The 22,299-nt window shown below is 36.5% G+C and overlaps 1 protein-coding gene across 6 annotated transcripts in view; it reads left to right on the top strand.

Moving 5' to 3' along the window:
* Positions 1-20,179, top strand: part of PPARGC1A (PPARG coactivator 1 alpha) — a 442,764-nt gene extending 422,585 nt beyond the window's left edge. For all 6 annotated transcript variants that reach the window (XM_032494896.1, XM_014560041.2, XM_006185589.3 and 3 more), the window contains exons 11-13: positions 10,180-10,301; positions 10,633-10,784; positions 16,235-20,179. In XM_032494896.1, coding sequence (XP_032350787.1) covers positions 10,180-10,301; positions 10,633-10,784; positions 16,235-16,338 — 378 coding nt within the window. In that variant the 3' untranslated portion in view covers positions 16,339-20,179. The remainder of the gene's footprint in view (positions 1-10,179; positions 10,302-10,632; positions 10,785-16,234) is intronic.
* Positions 20,180-22,299: the final 2,120 nt, after the last annotated feature.

Below are 22,299 nucleotides of genomic sequence, written 5' to 3'. Positions count from 1 at the left end.
TTCCAGCCAGAAAACATGATAATGGCATGTTAATTTTAAGGGCAAATCTAGACATTATGAAATGGCTCAGTGCTTAAAACCGAAACCAGATGTGCTTGGGCGATGACTGCGCCATTTCTTTTCTCTTCTCCGTGGGTCAGTCTGCAGCCCAGGAGCCAGAAACAGTGCATCGTCACTGATAATGATCAGCTTCTTCCAAATGAAAAAAATAAATGTGTAATTTCTCAGTTATTCTTTTCAGAGAAAATAAAATTTTCTATTCAAGCCTTTTTCAAGAGCTCTTCCGTATGGGTGAATATGTTATATTAGGAGTCTAAACTCACTTCTTAGAAATTTTTCAGTTTTAGGAAAAGTGGTTACACATACACTCAGCCTATAGTTTTCATGTTTTCTGACATCACTGTGTTTACTTGCATCTTAGCTTTTATTTGTGTATTAGCTCTTAAGTAGACTAGCCTGGATTTATGCACATTTATCCAACTTTAGACAGTAAAGAGTATTCTCGATAGAACTTGGATGGAGGTAATGTTGGTAAACTGGATGCTGTAGTTTTGTTTCTCCCCTGAGAGTGCTCCCCTAGTAGCAGGCACTTATTGAACACCTCCTTCATCAGATGAGTGTCCTTAATATTAAAGACAAGAGAAAAAAGAAAAAGCTTTTGTTTTGGCATTTTGACAGTGTTTTGGCCTTTGTTTCTCTGTCCATCCACACCTTTTCATGGCCATTCACTCCTTTCACTTTACATTTTAGATAGAGAACCTAGCTGTACCACCCATTCTAGAAGTAGCCTGGCTTTGATCCATTCATCTCATCTATACTATATGTCATATACTTGGAATTTTTGAGGAAGTTAGGTTGCAATTAATCTGGAAATGAACATAAATCTTTCATTGCAGTTTCCTTAGCATAGGAAGAGAAATTTTTACATTATCCTGACTTGGGAAATGTATACTAAAAGTTCTGAGAACCAAAATCCAAATTATCTCAGGCTGTTCCTTGTTGTTACCTAGCACTGCAGAGCGTTTTAGTGAGGTAACCCACGAAAAAGCATCCAGCACAGTCCTTGGCGTATATTAGAATTCAGTAAATGTTCATTTCCCTACTAGTTTCCTTTTCTTCTTAGTCAAACCCCTTTTACCAGGCATAGCTTATTTCTTGATGAGAAACAACCATTGTATGTTTTCCCCAGCTAACTGGAAGGCTCTGTACTCTTTTGATAAAGATTTTGATAATGCAAATTCAGTTAATTCAGTCAGGGTTTTTTTTTTTTTCTTTTTTCCTTTCTTAATCCCCTGTGTTTTGATATAATGAGGAGTTACCATACCTGTTAATGCAACATAAATCTTCAATTTTATTATCCACCCCATCAGCAAACTAGCTTTTGTGAAAATTAAAGCCAAAAGATACTTGATAAATGTTCCATCCTCCTCGATAGTGAAAACTGGTCTGAAAATCATTTTTCAAGGAGCCTTTCCAAAGGTTTAGAGTTCCTCCAAGCCTTTAAGAAGTTGGAAATGTTATTAAGCATTTTGATTTCTTTTCCTTTCATCTCCTGTTTAGAAATTAATGTCTTGAAAAATTGGCTGCAAATGTTAAGGTTTTTTAAAGATATGGAATCTATTAATCTGCCTAATAAAACTGCAACATGTTAAAAATAATCGGTTCTTTGCTAGACATTTTGGCCAGTCTTGGAAAGATTTTTGTCTTTGCTTTTTAGACCTTAGATGCCTGTTAGCTTCATTTTTAGCTCTAGGAAAACCAGGCACTATAATTATTTTCTTAAATGAGAATTTCTACATGTATTCAATCTCTGATCTTTGTAAGGTAGCAAGACGTGGTCCCAGTCCTATGTTGCATAAAAGGAGATGATAGTCAGATAGGTAATTTAAGTGATTATGGACCAGCTCTTTGGATTTCTGTCTTTCCTGTCTAGGTTGTATCTTCTTTTTACTGCAGAATGTATCAGTATTGGATATAAAAGGTCCTCTGGTTTATCTTCTTTGTGGGATTATTGTTGCATACCATTTTGTATAAAGAAGCAATTCAGAGACTATCCCAATATGTCTGCATATGGGCATGCATATGGTCGATTTCGCTTTAACTCTGAATTTCCTTGAATACGAACATAGGCTGTGTGTGTTCCCATAACAGTAGTTGAACGATTTCTTTGTGATGGTTCAGTTTCTTTCTCTCCCTTCTGCATTTCCTCCTCCTTTGCCTTCATACAGTAGTAACCTTCTGAAAAATGCTCATTAAAAAAAGAAAATGCATAACAGTCATGCAAGCAGGCGCCAGGAAGTTTAGATAACAGTCCCATCACATTTGGCTGTTTGGCTAGAGCACACTGCGTAAATAGAATGGAATGCGGTGTTATGATTCCCTTGCTCAAGTGTACAGCAGTACTCCAGGATAAGCCTCACTCTCCATTTATATTTATTGACCTCCAGGATGTGCTGGGTGCTCTGAAACAGCACAATTACTACCTTAAATTGAGATATACAATCTACATGGAAGTGAATCAGGCAGCCTCCTCTGCTTACTGTACTTCATCTGGTCAGTTATTTAGGCTCAGTGGCCATTTTCAGAAGTATTGTGTTTTACCAAGTCTTTCAGCAGAGTAAGAAAAGTGAGAGTCCTGCAAACAAGTAGTAACCCCACACTTCTTACAAAACCAAACCTGCAAAACCAAATCATAGATACTTTTTCGTACAGTCAGCTGAGCTACTGGGGCAAGATTTTTCCTGTGAAAAAGGACCAAACCTGATTTTCATTCTCCATTGTCTTAGAGAGTCTCAGAGAGTAAGGGCCACACTTAGGCATCTTTGATGTGATGAAAGGTGTGACATTAAGTATTTGATTGGCAATTGATTGATACTTTGACAAATATTCAATAAGAAGACTCCTGTGTTTCAGGGACCCTTAAAATATAATAGCCAATAGGACTTATATGGTCTCTGCTTTCATGAAGTTTTCATTGTAGGGGGAGATAGACATTAAGTAATGAATATGGAGAGATAAGATGAAACCCCAGAAGAACAACTGAGTGAAGTGCAGATAGGCAATCTACCTGAGAAAGAGTTCAGAGTAATTGTAAAGATGATCCAAGAACTCAGGAGAACAGATGCACAGAGTAAGAAGTTAGAAGTTTTTAATGAAGAGTTAGAATATGTAAAGAACAACCAAACAGAGTTGAAGAATACAATAACTGAAATGAAAAATACACTAGAAGGACAGTAGAATAAATGAGGTAGAAGAATGGATCAGTGAGCTGGAAGACAGAGTAGTGGAAATCACTGTTGCAGAACAGAATAAAGAAAAAAGAATGAAAAGAAATGAAGACAGTTTAAGAGACTTCTGAGACAACACCAAGTGCACTAACAATCACATTATAGGTGTCACAGAAGGAGAAGAGAGAGAGAAAGGGCCTGAGGAAATATTTGAAGAGATAATAGCTGAAAACTTTCCTAACCTGGGAAAGGAAACAGTCTCCCAAGTCCAGTGAGTACAGAGAGTCCTATACAGGATTAACCCAAAGAGGAATGCACCAAGACACATAGTAATCAAACTGACAAAAATTAAAGATAAAGAGACAATATTAAAAGCAACATGAGAAAAGCAACAAGTAACATACAAGGGAACCCCCATAAGGATATCAGCTGTTTTTTCAGCAGAAACTCTGCAGTCCAGAAGGGAGTGGCATGATATATTTAAAGTGATAGAAGGGAAAAACCTACAATCAAGAATTCTCTACCCTACAAGGCTGTCATTCAGATTTGATGGAGAAATCAAGAGCTTTCAGACAAGCAAAAGCTTAAAGAATTCAGCACCACCAAACTAGCTTTATAACAAATGCCAGAGGAACTTGTCTAGGTAGAAAAGGCTACAACCAGAAACAAGACTCTTATGAAATGGAAAAGCTCATCAGTAAAGGCAAACATACAGCAAAGGTAGGGGATCATCCATACACAAACTAATCAGGAGGTTAAAAAACAAAAGTAGTAAAATCATCTGTATCCACAATAAGCAGTTAAGGGATACATAATACAATTAGATGTAAAATATAATATCAAAACCAATAATTGTGAGGGGAGAAGAGTACAAATGTAGGGTACTTAAAATGCATTTGAAATTAAGAGATCATCAACTTAAAGCAATCACATATATATATATATATATATATATATATATATATATATATAGGTTGCTATACCAAAACCTCATGGGAACCACAAATCAAAAATCTATAATAGATATGCACACAGAAAAGAAAAAGGAATCCAAACATAGCACTAAAGCTAGTCATCAAATCACAAAAGAAGAGACCAAAATAAGGATGGGGAGCAAAAGATCTACAGAAATCCAAAACAGTTAACAAAATGGCAATAAGAACATATCTATAGACAATTACCTTAAATTTAAATGTACTAAATGCTCCAACCAAAAGACATAGACTGGCTAAATGGATACAAAAACAAGACCCATATATATGCTGTCTACAAGAGACCCACTTCATATCTAGAGACACATACAGATTGAAAATGAGAGGATGGAAAAAAGCATTCCATCTGAAAGCAGCAGTATAGACATTATTTTCAAGTACACATGGATTATTATCCAGGATAGATCATGTGCTGGACCATAAAGCAAGCCCTGATAAATTTAAGAAAATTGAAATCATATCAAGCTTTTCTGATCACAGCACTATGAGATTAGAAATCAATAAGAAAAAAAACTGCAAAAAGCACAAACATGAGGCTAAATAATATGCTATTAAACAACCAATGGATGACTGAAGAAGTCAAAGAGGAAATAAAAAAATACTTAGAGACAAATGAAAATAAGAACAGGATGATCCAAAATCTATGGGATGCAGAAAAGCAGTTCTAAGAGGGAAGTTTATAGCGATACAAGCTTACCTGATGAAACAAGAAAAAACCTCAAATAAACAACCTCACCTTACACCTAAAGCAACTAGAGAAAGAAGAACAAATGAAACCCAAAGTTAGTAGAAGGAAATAAATCATACAGATCAGAGCAGAAGCAAATAAAAGAGACCAAAACAAACAAAAAAGTCAAAAAATAATAGAAAAAAATCAATGAAACTAAAAGCTGATTTTTTTGAAAAGATGAGCAAATTGATAAACCTTTAGCCTGACTCACCAAGAAAAAAAGGGAGAGGCCCCAAATCAAGAAAATCAGAAATGAAAAAAGTAGAAGTTACAACCAACACTACAGAAATGCAGAGGACCGTAGGAGACTACCATGAACGACTGTATGCCAATAAAACGCGCAACCGAGAGGAGAGAGACAAATTCTTAGAAAGGCACAATCTCCCAAGACTGAACCAGGAAGAAACAGAAAGTATGACCAGACTAGTTACCAGTACTGAAACTGAGTCAGTAATTAAAAAACATCCAACAAACAAAAGCCCAGGATCAGATAGCTTCACAGGCAAATCCTACCAAACATATAGAGAAGAGTTAATACTTAACCTTCTGAAACTGTTCCAAAACAGTGCAGAGGAAGAAACACTTCTGACTCATTTTATGAGGCCACCATCACCCCAATACCAAAACCAAGGACACCACAAAAAAAGAACAGACCAGGATCACTGATGGACACAGATGCAAAGTCCTCAGCAAGATACTAGCAAATCAACTCCATCAGTGCATTAAAGGGATCATACACCACGATCAAGTGGGATTTATTTTGCCAGGGATGCAAGGATTTTTCAATATCCATGAATCAGTCAGGGTGACACACCACATTAACAAACTGAGGAATAAAAACTATATGATCATCTCAATAGATGCAGAGAATGCTTTTGATAAAACTCAACATCTATTTATGATAAAAAACTCTCAAGAATGTGAGCATAGAGGGAACATACCTCACCATAATAAAGGCCATATATGACAAATCCACAGCTAACATCATACTCAATAGGAAAAAGCTGAAAGTATTTCCTTTGAGATCAGGAACAAGATAAGGAATCTTGCCACTTTTATTCAACATAGTTTTGGGAGTTCTAGCCACAGAAATCAGAGAAGAAAACGGAATAAAAGGAATCCAAATTGGAAAATAAATGGTAAAACTGTCACTGTTTGCAGATGACATGATACTATACATAGAAAATTCTAAAGACACTACCAGAAAACTGGTAGAGCTCATCAGTGAACTCAGTAAAGTGGCAGGCCACGAAATTAATACACAGAAATCTGTTGCATTTCTATACATTAACAATGAAATATCAGAAAGAGAAGTTAAGTAAACAACCCCATTTACCATCACATCAAAAAGAATAAAATACCTAGGAATAAACCTACCTAAAGAGACAACAGACCTGTATTCTGAAAACGATGACACTGATGAAAGAAATTAGAGATGACACAAACAGATAGAAAGATATACTGTGTTCTTGGATTGGAAGAATCAATGTTATTAAAAGGGTCATACTACCTAAGGCATCCTACAGATTCAGTGCAATTTCTATCAAATTACCAAAGGCATTTTTCACAGAACTAGAACAAAAAATGTTAAAAATTTGTATGGAAACACAGAACACCCCAAATAACCAAAACAATCTTGAGAAAGAAGAAGGGAGCTGGAGGAATCATGCTCCCTGACTTTAGACTATACTACAAAGCTACAGTAATCAAAACAGTATGATACTGGCACAAACACAGAAATACAGATCAATGGAACAGGATAGAAAGCCCAGAAGTAAATCTACACATTTGTGGTCAATTAATCTATGACAAAGGGGGAAAGAATATACAATAGAGGAAAAAGAGTCTCTTTAATAAGTGGGGCTGGGAAAACTGGATAGCTACATGTAAAAGATAGAACATTCTCTAATGTCATATACAAAAATAAACTCAAATGGATTAAAGACCTAAATGTAAGATCACAAATTATTCGAGAAATGCAAATCAAAACCACAATGAGTTATCACATTACACCAGTCAGAATGGCCATTGTTAAAAAAATTCACAAACAATAAACGCTGGAGAGAGTGTGGAGAAAAGAGAACCCTCATACACTGTTAGTGGGAATGTAAATTGATGCAGTCACTATGGAGAACAGTATGGAGTTTCCTTAAAAACTAAAAATAGTTACCATATGATCCAGCAATCCCACTCTTGGGCATATATCTTGAGAAAACTATAATTCAAAAAAGACACATGCACCCCAATGTTCATGGCAGCACTGTTTACAATAGCCAAGACATGGAAGTAGCCTAGATGTCCATCAATAGATGAATGGATAAAGAAGATGTGTTATATATATATATACAATAGAATGTTACTCAGCCATACAAAAAGAATGAAATAATGCCATTGCAGCAACATGGATGGACATAGAGATTATCATAGTAAGTGAATTAAGTCAGATAGAGAAAGACAAATATATGATATTGCTTATACGTGGAATCTAAAAATATGACACAAATGAAATTATTTAAAAATAGAAACAGACTCACAGACATAGAAAACAAATTTATGGTTACCAAAGGGTAAAGGCGGGGAGGGATAAGTTAGGAGTTTGGGATTAACAAATACACACTACTATATATAAAATAGCTAACCAACAAGGACCTACTGTATAGCACAGGGAACTATATTCAATATCTTGTAATAACCTATAATGGAAAAGAATCTGAAAAAAAAGAAATATATACGTGTGTGTGTGTATATATATAGATATATATATACACATATAGGTGAATCACTTTGCCATGTACCTGAAACTGACACGACATTGTAAATCAACTATACTTCAATAAAAAAGAATATTGAAAAACAATGAATAATTACTTCATTACAATTGGGCACAGAACTACGAAAGAGAAGTTGAGTGTTCTGTAAGAGCACCTTATAATAGGAATCCTGCCCTTATCTCAAGTCTCAGAAAGGAAGTGACTGTTGTGTCCAGTGTGATTCTAGACAGCCTGTCTATGTCAGTGGAGGGAAGGAGAGGTAGTGTGGGAAGGATGTTCCAAGTAGCAGAGGAACAGCTTGTGCCAAAACCTTAGGAAAGGAAGGATCGCAGTGTATACTAGGGACTGATAGAAAATCAATGTGGCTGGAAATAGAGGAAAGGAAAGAACAGGATGTGGGAGCTGAAGCTGAGATGACAACAGGTCCAGACCCTGAAGGGCCCGGTAGGTCCCATTAATGATTTAGGTCTTTCCTTAGATGTTATGAGAAACTACTGAAATAGTTTTGCTAGTAATTGGCATGATCGGATTCCTGTTTCCATAGCAAAGACTATTCTGACTCAAGTGAAAGAATAGATTGGAAGAGGGTGAACCCAGACACAGGATCAAATTACAAGGCCGTTACACTCATCCACAAAGAGATGCTGGCAGCTTGATTGAGGGGAGATGTAGTAAAGGAGACAGATTAGAGAGATTTAGGAAGTAAAAAGCAACAGGACTTAATGAGTGATAACAGGGTATACGGAGGGGACTAAGAAGGAAGAAGCAAAGAAGGCACTGAAGTCTTTGTCTTTAGTAACTCGCTGGATGGTGTCCGTTTCACTGATACAGTGCAGAAAGCCCCATTGGAGAAAGGGTGCAACTAGAGAGTTTGGTTTGGGTAATGTTGGTTTAGTTTGAAGTACCTAGGGGACATCCAACCCAAGAGGTCAAATAGGCCATTGACTACTTGAATCTGAAGCTCAGGGGAATGTCCCTGATGAAAATAGAAAGATGAGCGTTGCATATGGTAAAAGAAGACGAGGATAGTCCACGTAGGAGAGGATCTCTCTGTGTGTTATAGAGCCTATGAATTCTTCAGTTACATTTCAGAAACACTGAGTGTCCAATCTTTGCCAGGTCCTTTGCTAAAAACTGAGCTCATAAGGAAAAGGAAATACGTTCAATAAATAACATAGGATATCTCTTTGCCTAACCTACTTTTTATATCATCCAAGACACAGTCAGAGAAAACTCTTAGGCAAACTAAACTAAATGCATACCTAGTCCTGTGTTTCCTAGTCTCTGTTTCCATCTAATTTAAATCTCTCTAACCTTAAGTTCATTTTATTCCTGTTTGTCCTTGAAAGACATACAGACTAGTTGGTAAGCACATTTGTTATATTAACTTCTTATGTTCTTGAAAAACCTTTTCTCAGTTTTGAGAGACGTCATCACCTTTGGCCTTGTCTTTTTGGAACAAGGGATGTAGGATTACTTCTTAGACTAAGAATGTGTTCTTATTCTTTAAAGAATGAATCCATCCTCAGGCTATAAAATATTCCTCCCATATTTTGTAGGTTATAAATTATTGTTGACTTTCAGATTGTGATGATTTTGACTCCACTTGTGAAAATTAGGCCCCACCCATTAGTCTGTTCCTAAAAGATTCCTTGGCAAAGTGAAATTTATAGCCTCTTTTATAGTTCATATTCTTCAGAGACCCATGGCTTAAAATGGCCTACGTTTTAAGACAGTCTTTTTAAAGACGTTGTCTTTTGATCACCTGTATCAGAATCCCTGGGGTGTGCCTGTTAAAAATAAAGAGCATTGAACCCTATCTTCCAAATGTTTTAAATACAGCTGGAATAAACCCCAATAATTTGCATTTTTAGTAAGCACCCTGAATAATCTGTATTTATACTAGAGTTTAAGAATCAATGTTTTGAGGGGTGTCAAAATTTGTACATCAAACTATCATGCTGTACACCTTAAAATTATACAGCAATGTATGTCAACTATTTGTCAATGGAACTGAAAAAATTTGTACATCTTATTATTAAAATTATGAGTTAATGAGAAAGTAAACAGTTTTGGAAGCCAGGTCAGTTTGTTACCAATTTTGAAGAATAATCAAGTCACAAGTGTTAAAAAATATTTAATAGGTATGGTTCAGCTACTTAGTGATAAAAAGATGGTGTTACACATATTTCTTCTATAATACATTAAATTTCATGTGACAAGGGAACAGGGATGGATAGGAAAAATAGAGGAGAGTGCATGTGAGAAAGAGAGAAATAGAACGTAAAACTTGACTCAAGTGCAGTCTTTCGTTCAGTTTGCGTGTGCGTTTTGCTTTAATCGGCATGCTCTGGGGGGTTCTTGTTATGCATGCGTTGTACCTTTGTGAACGTTTCTAGTATTCAACTTCTTTCCTGTCTCCAGAACTAGCAAGTCTCCCCTCACTTCCCCCCCCCTAGGAAGAACGCCGTGTGATTTATGTTGGTAAAATCAGACCTGACACAACACGGACAGAACTGAGGGACCGTTTTGAAGTTTTTGGTGAAATTGAGGAGTGCACAGTAAATCTCCGGGATGATGGGTGAGAATCTTCAAGATTATTTCTTGTTTAGAAGCTGACATATGTAAAAAATTATGGCCATAAGATTACTAGGATGGGAATGCTTTGACAGATGACATGTTGAGTTCAGAACCTTATTTATTTTCTTTCATCCCTATTTATTAATCTTTCTAGTTGAGATTTCCTGTCCCAGAAATAAGTATTTAACTGCTTGACAGGACAATCACACTGATAAATGGATGCAGTGGTTCAGACGCTGGCACTGGTGAAGTCTTCAAAGTAGAAGGGGTTACAGTCGTTTATGCTAATACTGCCTCGCCAGCTCTGAACTCCTCTTCTTTGTCCATTGCAGAGACAGCTATGGTTTCATTACCTACCGTTATACCTGTGATGCTTTTGCTGCTGTTGAAAATGGATACACTTTGCGCAGGTCGAATGAAACTGACTTCGAGCTGTACTTTTGTGGACGCAAGCAATTTTTCAAGTCTAACTATGCAGACCTAGGTATGGATTTCACTGTACATGGGATGAGGAATCCATAATGCAGAGCTCAAATGGAAGCATGTGTAAACCGGAGGCACGCTGGGTTGGATGATCACTTAATTTTACTAGCAAGAATATTTGAACACAGATTTTATCCTGTTTTTTAACCCACAAGACAGCTTCAGAAGCAGGATGCTTAAGTTTTGGCAACAAAGAGCAGAAGCACATTCTTTCTACTGTCTGCCCAATGATGAACTTCTGCACTATTTGTGTGTGTGTGTGCTTGTGTGTGTGTGTGGTGTGTTATGTTTTGTGTGTGCATATGCTGTGTGTATGTGTGGTATAGTGTGTCTGCCTATGTTTATGGTGTGTATATGTGTATACATCTCTGTGTTTGTTTGTAATTTGCTGTTGCTTTCTGTGCCTGCCCTGAATCCTTTTGCACAAACTACAGCATTGGCATCACTGCTTTGCAGAAGAGAATATGCAAAAATCCTTTTTTCCTTCTTATCTCACAAACTCTTAGAAATATTAACATTTTCTACAAATTACACTCTGAGAGGAAAAAATAAAATTTCATATGCTAAATCACATTATACTTTCTTTAAAACAAAAGAAGGAAAGAAAAAAAACCTGTTATTTTTTGAGTGCTTCCATATGCTAGGCACTGTGCCAAAGCTTTGCCAGCATTTTTCTCATTTAATTACCAGAACTATCCTCAGAAGTGGATATTATTATTATTATCCCATTTTACAGATAAGGAAACTAAAGCATAGATAAGTATTCATTTTTTCCTGTCATCAAATTTGTATAGACTCAAGAGGTAAAATTTAGAAAATATAAAAAGATATCCAGAAAAATAGTAAAGTTACCTGTCAGCCTATCACCTAGAGATAACCTCAATTACCTCATGTGTGATTTACAGTCCAGTATTTTGTCTCAGAATGTCTAATTTCTTATAGTTGGGGTCATATTATATATATATATATACACATACACACACACATACACACATACATGAATACTTTAAAACTTTACTTTTCTCAATTATTATTCTATAAGTTCATTTTCCACTGTGATTCACAGGATTAAAGATAATTTACCAATATATTTTAATGGCTGTATGGTATTCTGTTAGTACCACTATGTTTAATCATTCCATTGCAGCTAAACATGTTTTCAACTTTTGATGTTATAAATAAGGCCACAGTGGACATCTTGATTTCCTTTTCAATTTCAGTTTTGTTCCTCTGTGTGTTATTCCCTATGTAATGTGTGTGTTGTAAACCTTTAAATCTCTTAATGAAAGGAAGGAAAATGCCAAATGTCTTGTGCATATAACAGAATTATTTTAGATCAATTTATAATAATAATCATGAAATTAACAGAAGAATCTGTTCCTAAGTACTATTATGTGTCTATCTACACTTGCTATGGCTTAGTTTAAAGAAAATAAAATGAATACCAAATACAGGGACTTTTTTATTTTTCTTCCTTCCACCGAAGTGACGTCTTTTCCTAGAGTAACTGATGCAAGTGTGGTGCATTGTTCAGGGGGAATATGCTGTGATTCACTTCACAAGCTGAATAGACAGTGTGGAGCAGGGGGGAGGCAGCTGACTGTTGGAGAGACAGAGGCCTCGGGATGAAGATATAAAAGGTGGCAAGTCATTTGTTCAAATGTTGGCTGATAAAAACAGTCAAGACAGATTGAAGTCTTAAGTTGATTTGACTTATTTTCTTCAGTGATGAAGGCCAGGGTGTTTCCTAGTCTCTCAAAACATCTAGAGTTTAAAATGAGCTACCTAGAGGGGCCTGTAGATCACAGTTCATCACCGGGAGAGGGAGGACTGGATGGGCTTTCCAAATTGAACTGGAGCCTTCCTGAAACATTTCTAAGAAGAATGCTTCCTTCCTCATTATCTCTCTGCCTAACCAGTGGCAGTGGAAACTCTACCATTGCCAGGCGAGCTCTGTATTTTCTGAAAAGTGTGTTTGATGTGCATTGTATTATCATGGTTTTTTTCCAGTTCCCTCCAGCCTTACAGTTGCAGGAAGGGTAGTCGATCTGAGCATAGGCATGGTGTACTGGAAAGTGCCTTGGCTTTGGAATCTTGCAGGCCTGGTTTTGAAACCTGAGTTAGCTTCTGACCTTGAGCAATTAAGCTCCCTCTGCTTCTGGTTCTTCATTTGTGAAATACCTTCTTATGTTGTTGTGAAGATTAAATGCATGTTTGCGAAGCCCTTACACAGGGTCTGACATAAAATAGGTTCTTAATACATAGTTGCTATAATAATAATAATTTTTTTAAAAGATGGTAATGAGAAGAAGTTAGGCTAATTTTAAATGGAAGAATCAATACCAGGGGACCAGCTTGGGAACTGGACAGCATCATATGTGTCTTGTCTTTATTCCCTGAAGAGGTCAACTTTAGTGCTTCGGGCTATGAACATTGAATAAGGTGCACATGAGCATATACTGGACTCTTCGAGGGACTGGGAGCTTACATGTATGTCTAAAGTGAAAATGATGTGATACCAATTAATTTTACCAAAAGTAAAGAGACCTATTGTCTTAGATAGATTTTACCCATTTTTTTTCTTTTTATCTGCTTTCCCATATTGAGCTCATGCATCCCATTTCTCTGCTTGTACAGCCACTTAGCAGTTACTACAATACTATTAATATAAAATGCAGTGATTCCAGTTACTGTTTATGAGCCAGATTTATAAAAGGGACTCAGAATTCAAAGAGATGACCAGGCTTACCATGATGAAGCCAGTATTTAAATCTGGCTTCTATGAATCTGTAATCTGTGTGTCTTTTATTCACTGTCTTATAAACAGATGGATCTTTCCATTTGAAAGAGCTTGACAAAAAATCTTAAAAAGGAAAGAGTAAAAGTAAATTAGGACTATAGGGGTCAGAAAAGAAGGATATGTCAGTACTCTGAATATGATCATTTTGATCACGAACTAGTTATGGTGTGTAACTTAAACATATAAGAAAAATTAAATAACATATTGGTCACAAATTCTTTATTAACTCCAAGATAAGTATTACGTTATCATCATGTTGAATATATACATAACTTTACGTAAACCCTTGCCATTCATTGGTAAATCAACCCCAGATCCCAACAGAAATATTTTCAATCCCAGTTTTTATAATATGCTGGCATTCAAGGTAAATACATTCATTCAACAAATATTAATTTGAGTACCTACTTTGTGCCAACGGTTTTCTAGGTGCTAGGAAGACAGTTATGATGTGATTTGTTTCTCTTAATGCATTATTCTTATTTATAATAATTTTTAAACAATTCTTAGAGTGCCTTTCAGATTATTCCTGTAACATTTTTATTATATCTTAGTTGTTTTGCAATATCGTTCCTTTAGTGGAGAGAAAGGAGTGGAGGGGGTTATTGCCTCAGGAGTTGCACATAAACACATTCTGTCTTCAAGCAACAAAAAAGATGTTGTGGGTGCCTTCTGACATAGTATGCCCATGAGAGCTGGCAAATTTGTAAGCATCAACCAAACTACTTCATGGTGAACAAACTCTGGAGAACCACTGTATCAAAAGGTTTTTCGTATTTGCTAATGAGAATACAAAAACACTAAAATTCTGGCTTTCATGTAGAATAATCCAAAATTAAGACATTTTAAATATTCTCAAATTTTCCTCCAAGCAAAGATACACATATATGTTCTCGAAAGTTCTGTACTGACTTTATGTGACTCAGACTCCTGTCAGTGGAAGACTCTGCTGTCTTCATCTACAGTGCAAGTGGGATTCTGATTTCAGGCTAATCCCTAGCAAGGAGCAGGAGTTTGTTTTTTTTTGTTGTTTTTTTTTTTTTTTGTCTCTACACACAAAAAAATTTGATTTGAACAACAGCTGTTCATGAAGCTTTAGTTATATAAGGAAACTATGCATTAGGCTATGAAGAGAAAGGGATAAGTCAGTGTAATTTAAGATTGACCATTTAAAATTTTAATGAGGAAAGATTGGCCATTTTTGTCCTATTTTATTTAATGTCTGAGGCAGACTGTAATTGTCTTACCTAAAAAAAGGAAGGCAGGAAAGACAAGGGATGGTGAAAATAAAAAAAAAAAAAAAAGTGAAGAAATTTCCTTGTCTTTAAATCTAAGATGTCTTTAAATCCAAAGTAGATTGAAGCTGAGGGGGAGAAATCGGCCTGGTTCTGGAGAGCTTGAGGGGTTTGCAGCCTTTCCAGCAGAACTACTTGTGAGGTCAATGACTAGTCTCCATGTTATCTAGTATTAGACTTTTCTGTCACTTTGAGCATTTCTATTTTGTAACTTAATCTGGGTAAAACATAGAAATATTCGTATTTTAGTAGGAGTTAATGTTTCTTGGAAAGGTTTTGTCTTCCCTTCAAGTACGTGCTTTCAAAAGAATGAATGTGTCTGCAAGAGGCTTTCTATTCTATTTCTAAGATGCTCTTTCTCAAGCCAAAAGCCCGGCAGAAATATTTGACTTTTTTCAAAGATGTCAATGGAGAAAAATCAGAAATATTCAACAGAATTTTACTTTACCTCCAACATGGCTGCAATACACCAACTTTGTTAAAGGCTGTTTGATGGAGCATGTGGAGCTTTGCACAAAAGCTTACGTGGACTAGTTTCATCACACTTGCATATTTTTCCTCTCCTATTAATGAGTAAAGAGGCTGAATTTGCCCTCTCTCGACATAAAGCATTTTCCTAAACCTTGTAACTGGGGGAGAACTTGTGCCACTGTTGCTGGGGTCCGTCGTGGTACTGGAGTCCATGACAGGACCAGCTGTCCCTCCTGCTTCAGAGGAGAGCAGCAGTGTGATGAGTGGCTAAGGCTCTGAGGATTCTCTCTCTTCTACTCAGCTGGCCTTTGTGCTCAATGAAATCCGTCCCATTGGATAGGAAAATCAGCCCTAGCTTCCACTTTTGCCTCTCCAACTAAGCTTCTGAGGGGCCTCGGGTAGGTCATTGAACAGGCCAGGAACGGGGAAGAGGCTTATTTTTAAAGCATATTGATTGCATAAGTTACTATAGAAAAGAAATATTAAAGTCTGTTCTGATTACCTCCCAGGAGCATATAAGTCTAAAATGAGTCCATAGATGAGTGTTTTGAATGCTCACCACTCCTTACCCTCTACAAATATATACATTTGGTATAAATATATAAATAAATAAATATAAATATTTGATAAACGAATTATTTAAAATATTGATATATATACCAGTGCCATATAAATACCTTACGCAAATGTCTATACATGTTAATGTGCATACATATAAATACTTTCTGCAAATGTATATCTGTATATATATGCATTATATATGTGCACTTCAATACCACATACAAATAAAAGTTGGTCATATTTTTAAAAGTGTATCCGTTGGAGAGGACTGAGCTAATGACCGTCAGCCAAGGGTACATCTAACCTGGCTTGGGTTTCTTTCAGATTCAAACTCAGATGACTTTGACCCTGCTTCCACCAAGAGCAAGTATGACTCTCTGGATTTCGATAGTTTACTGAAGGAAGCTCAGAGAAGCTTGCGCAGGTAACATGTTCCCTGGCTGAGGATGACAGAGGGACAGTGAATACCTCACGGGACAGCGTGTCTTTCCCTAACAGACTATTGCAAGTCCGACTTAGGAATTTCTCCTGCTTTACACTCTCTGTACAAAACAAAACAAAACAAAACAACAACAATACAAGAAGAACAACAACAATGGTTTACATGAACACAGCTGCTGAAGAGGCAAGAGACAGAATGGATGTCCAGTAAGCACATGTTTATTCCTGGTGTCAGTTTCGCTTTCCCTGAGTCTCTTGGTGATGGAGTGTATGTTTGTGCGTGTGCGTGTGCGTGTGTGTGTGTGTGTGTGTGTGTGTTTGCCTGGTTTGGGGGAAGTCTGTATGTACAGGTGGGGACTGGGGGCACCTGACCAGAGCTTGCAAAGGCAAACCACTTCAAATGGCAGCAGTTCCATGAAGACACACTTAAAACCTAGAACTTCAAAATGTTCCTATTCTATTCAAAAGGAAAAAAAAATGCGTAAATTCAAAAGGAAAGAAAACTAACCAACCAACCACAAGCCACCCTAAAATGACAGCCACTGACGTCTGGGCATCAGCCTCCGTACTCTGTTTTTTTAAGAAAGTACAGAATCAACTTGAAGCAAGCTTTCTCTCGTAACATAACAATTATATGACAATCCCGAAGAAACCGCAGGTTCTGTAGAACTAATATCCTTTCTCTCTTTCTCTCTCTTTCTCTTTCTCTCTCTGCCTCTTCTTTTTTTCCTTTTTCCTTTTGCCATGGAATCTGGGTGGGAGAGGATACTGCAGGCACCGGAATGCTAAACTTTCCTAACATTTTGAAGTTCCTGTAGTTCGTCCTTTATCCTGACACCCATGTAAATGTCCAAAATGTTGATCTTCCACTGCAAATTTCAAAAGCCTTGTCAATGGTCAAGCTTGCAGCTTGCTCAGCGGTCCTTTCTGAGGAGCGAGCACGGTGTTACATTACTAATGAGAGTTGGGTAGAACTCTCTGGAATGTGTTCAGATAGTGTAATGGCTACATTCTCTGACGTAGTTAAGTATTTGCAGATGTTAAATGGAGTATTTTTATTTTGTGTACATACTATTATACAATGATGTTCTTTTTTTGTTACAGCTATGCACTGTAAATGCAGCCTTCTTTTCCAAACTGCTAAATTTTTCTTAATCAAGAGTATTCAAATGTAATTATGAGGTGAAACAATTACTGTACACTAACATATTTAGAAGCTGAACTTACCGCTTATATATATTTGATTGTTTAAAAAAAAAAGGACAGTGTGTGTGTCCGTTGAGTGCAGCGACAACAAATTGATGCTTTTTGCACAACCATCCCTTCTTAGGTGAGCTTTGATCTAAGCATCTTGTCAAAAAATATCCTAGTCCCCTAAAGGTATTAACCACTTATGCGATATTTTTCCACATTTTCTTGTTGCTTGTTTTTCTTTGAAGTTTTATACACTGGATTTGTTAGGGGAATGAAATTTTCTCATCTAAAATTTTTCTAGAAGATATCATGATTTTATGTAAAGTCTCTCAATGGGTAACCATTAAGAAATGTTTTTATTTTCTCTATCAACAGTAGTTTTGAAACTAGAGGTCAAAAATCTTTTTAAAATGCTGTTTTGTTTTAATTTTTGTGATTTTAATTTGATACAAAATGCTGAGGTAATAATTACAGTATGATTTTTACAATAATTAATGTGTGTCTGAAGACTATCTTTGAAGCCAGTATCTCTTTCCCTTGGCAGAGTATGATGATGGTATTTATCTGTATTTTTTATAGTTATGCATCCTGTATAAATACTGATATTTCATTCCTTTGTTTACTAAAGAGACATATTTATCAGTTGCAGATAGCCTATTTATTATAAATTATGAGATGATGAAAATAATAAAGCCAGTGGAAATTTTCTACCTAGGATGCATGGCAATTGTCAGGTTGGGGTTTAAGTGTTTCATTTGGGAAATTCAGCTTTTGCAGAAGCAGTGTTTCTACTTGCACTAGCATGGCCTCTGACGTGACCATGATGTTGTTCTTGATGACATTGCTTCTGCTAAATTCAATAAAAAACTTCAGAAAAACCTCCATTTTTGAGCATCAGGATTTCCTCTGAGTGTGGAGCCCCTGGAATGGAAGTCGCTAAAGTTTGGAGTGTGTATTCAAGTTTCTAAATTGAGATTCGATTACAGTTTGGCCAACATGACTTTTCTGGAAGACACGATATACCTACTTCTTAATCCTTAATCCTTCTTTTCCTTTCTCTCGACCCACAAGATCTTATCAAATGGATTTCACCCACCCCCCCACCCCGGCCGATGCAGCTAATTTTGACAGCTGCATTCATTTATCACCAGCATATTGTGTTCTGAGTGAATCCACTGTCTGTCCTGTCGGATGCTTGCTTGGTTTTTTGGCTTCTTCTTTCTAAGTAGATAGAAAGCAATAAGATACTATGAAATAAAAGAACTTGTTCACAGGTTCTGCGTTACGACAGTAACACATCTTTAACCCGCCTAATTCTTGTCGTTCTGTAGGTTAAATGCAGGTATTTTAACTCTGTGTGAACGCCAAACTAAAGTTTACAGTCTTTCTTTCTGAATTTTGAGTATCTTCTGTTGTAGAATAAGAATAAAAAAAAGACTATTAAGAGCAATAAATTATTTTTAAGAAATTGATATTTAGTAAATCATATTATGTGTTTAAGGACCAGATGTGTTCTCTATTTTGCCTTTAAATTTTTGTGATCCAAGTTTAAATCCATTCTCCTTTTTGCCCTGGATTGTTGACATGAGTGAAATATTTGGTTTCTTTTCTTACCTATCAAAAGACAACACTACAGATTTCATGATGGGGGTGACTTTATCCCCTCTTCTGGCCTGACAAATACTGTTACCATGAAGATAGTTTTCCTCCATGGACTTCAAATTACATCTAAAAGCAGTGTAGAGGGAGAATCAATAAACCCTCCGAACAAAGCTTTTGTATCTTATGCAGACACTGTGGGTAACCCATCAAAATGTAAACTGTGTTTCTTTTATTTTTGTTTTTAATTTTTTTTTCTGAGAGAATATTTCAAATGAATACATGCACCCCATCATCCCTGGAGGCAAATTTCAGCATAGATCTGTAGGATTTTTAGATGACCCCGGGCCATTGCCTTCATGCTGTGGTAAGTACCACATCTTCAATTTTGGTAACTGAACTGGTGCTTTAGAAATGTGGGTTTTTTGTTTTTTTTTAAAGAGATGTAGCAGAATAATTCTTCCAGTGTAGCAAAACCAATTTTTGCTAAACGACTCCGAGAACAACGGTTGGGCTGTCAACATTCAAAGCAGCAGAGAGGGAACTTTGCACTATTGGGGTGTGATGGTTGGGTCAGTTGGAAAAAAAAAAAAGGAAACCTTTTCATGCCTTTAGATGTGAGCTTACAGTAGGTAATGATTATGTGTCCTTTTTTGATGGCTGTAACGAGAACTTCAATCACTGTAGTCTAAGACCTGATCTATAGATGACCTAGAATAGCCATGTAATATAATGTGATGATTCTAAATTTGTACCTATGTGACAGACATTTTCAATAATGTGAACTGCTGATTTGATGGAGCTACTTTAAGATTTGTAGGTGAAAGTGTAACACTGTTGGTTGAACTATGCTGAAGAGGGAAAGTGAGCGATTAGTTGAGCCCTTGCCGGGCTTTTTTTTTTCCACCTGCCAATTCTACATGTATTGTTGTGGTTTTATTCATTGTATGAAAATTCCTGTGATTTTTTTTTTTAAATGTGCAGTACACATCAGCCTCACTGAGCTAATAAAGGGAAACGAATGTTTCAAATCTACTTCTGCTTTTCTTATTTATCGTAACCAAACTCCTGGCATGTTTCTCAGATCAGTACACATTACTGGCTTATTATTATTCTATTTCCTCTCTGGATCTCCCTCCCCCTCCCCCTCTTTTCCATATTCATGGATGGATTTCAGCTCTAAGGTAACGTGCACCTTCTGTATTTTAGCTTGTCTCCTTTCAAACAGCAAAGGCGGACGTGGTGATTTCTATAATAAGAAGTGACGTGGGGCTTTATCAAATGGATGAGCTCTGTTTTTGTACTTAACCCTGGAAAGTGTGAATTTTAAGTCCAAGCCATTGCCTCTAGTGAGAAACCTGCTAAATATTCAGCTTAGGAAGCAATTTGACTATAATGGACTGAATATTTTTTGAAGACTTGTAACAGAATGCACCTCCCCGCTCCTCCGTCATATGTAAGTCATCAGGTTAAATATGGGAGAAGCTGATAGACAGCTGCTGATAATGACTTACTGTCAGGATGTCCCCTGTGCCTCATAGGCGACTGGTGGTCCTTGTGACCGAGAAGCCAGAGAATACATTATTAGCGCTCTGTCCTCCCCCGATTTCAGATAGTAGTCCCCATGCCCAACCGCTTACACTGCAAGATTCAGCATAAACCTAGCAATAGGAAAGGGGGCTAAATATATCCCAGCCCCTGGCCCCCTTTCTCCTACAGAAAAAAAAATGTTCGTGATTACTGGAAACGTGAAAGAGCAATGAATAGTGCGCTGAAATCTGCTAAAGGACGCAAGAGGCACTTCCCATGACTCCGTTTCTATTTGATACCGCTGTGAGACTTGCCAATAACTTTATCAAAATAGAAAGGAAAAACCTACCATTTATCAGTAACCTAAAATGAAAAAGGATATGAAAACAAATGTATGTATGTATATGTGTGACTGAAACATTATGCTGTACATCAGAAATTGACAACATTGTAAACTGACTACACTACAATAAAAAAGGCACAAAAAATAAAACAAAACAAAAATAATGATTAAGAGCAAAAAAAAAAAAAAAAATCTACCAGTTATCTTGCCCAAATACTTCATTCATCTACAGCTGTGGGTTCTAAGAACTCCTGAGATTCAGTGGATAAGCCTCAGATCCTAACTTATTTCCACTGGAGCTTAAACTGTATAGGACTTTTTAATTTAATTTAATTTAATTTAATTTAATTTAAATTTGGGAGGAAGTAAGCAGGTTTATTTATTTATTCTTAGAGGAGGTACTGGGGATTGAAACCAGGACCTCATGCATGCTAAACCTGTACTCTACCATTTGAGCTATACCATCCCCCACCGTATAGAACATTTTTAGTCTTCTGGCTGGAATTAGAAAGGGCAATAGAATAATAAAAGTCTTTTGAGGGTAAAGAGGGATTTTTAAGAAAAAAAAAAAAAGTAGTAGCCGCTAGTCTTGTACAGGAACATCCTGATTAGAGACAAAGGATTCATTTGATGTTGTCCTCAAACATTAAATCACTTCCATCCTTGATGATACTAATGGTGAAATAATTATTGAAACCAAAATTAGGCTGACAAAATAAGTGAACACTGGATATGAACAGTTTATTTAAAAGGAGCTTGTTTCAATTCAGAAGTCCTCCACACTAAATCTGTTTAAAGTATACAATGTGATATTCAAAATTCTTTTTCAGCGTTGCCAGTTTTCACTGTCGCATTATTTAGCTAACCATTGGATGTATTTTACAGCTCTAAGAGCGTTAGTGTACTCATTTGACACTAGTGTTACTAGCTACACAGTTGTAACTCAGTATTAATTACAAAATATTTTAACCAAGGCGTCCCTTTTTGCAATATTTACTTGTATTAATCTTACATTCTGCCATTCTTTCTTGCGATTCCTTGTTTTCAAACACATGATACACTATTATAAATCAATCTTCGCGCTTTATCAAACAGCAGAGAGTAATAAAGAAGGTCACAGCTCACAGAGGAGCTCCTTGGAGGTTTGTAACATCATGATTTAAATCTCAGAAAGATTTAATCAAACGCTGAATTAATCCCTGGGGGAAAAGATGTTATATAGATTCTATTGATGGGCACAAAGCAGCCTATTTCTTTTCACTGCTCTCTGTTAACATGTTGG

Source organism: Camelus ferus, chromosome 2 (assembly GCF_009834535.1).
Source record: "Camelus ferus isolate YT-003-E chromosome 2, BCGSAC_Cfer_1.0, whole genome shotgun sequence".
NCBI lineage: Eukaryota > Metazoa > Chordata > Mammalia > Artiodactyla > Camelidae > Camelus > Camelus ferus.
This window is presented reverse-complemented; position numbering and strand designations above follow the sequence as displayed.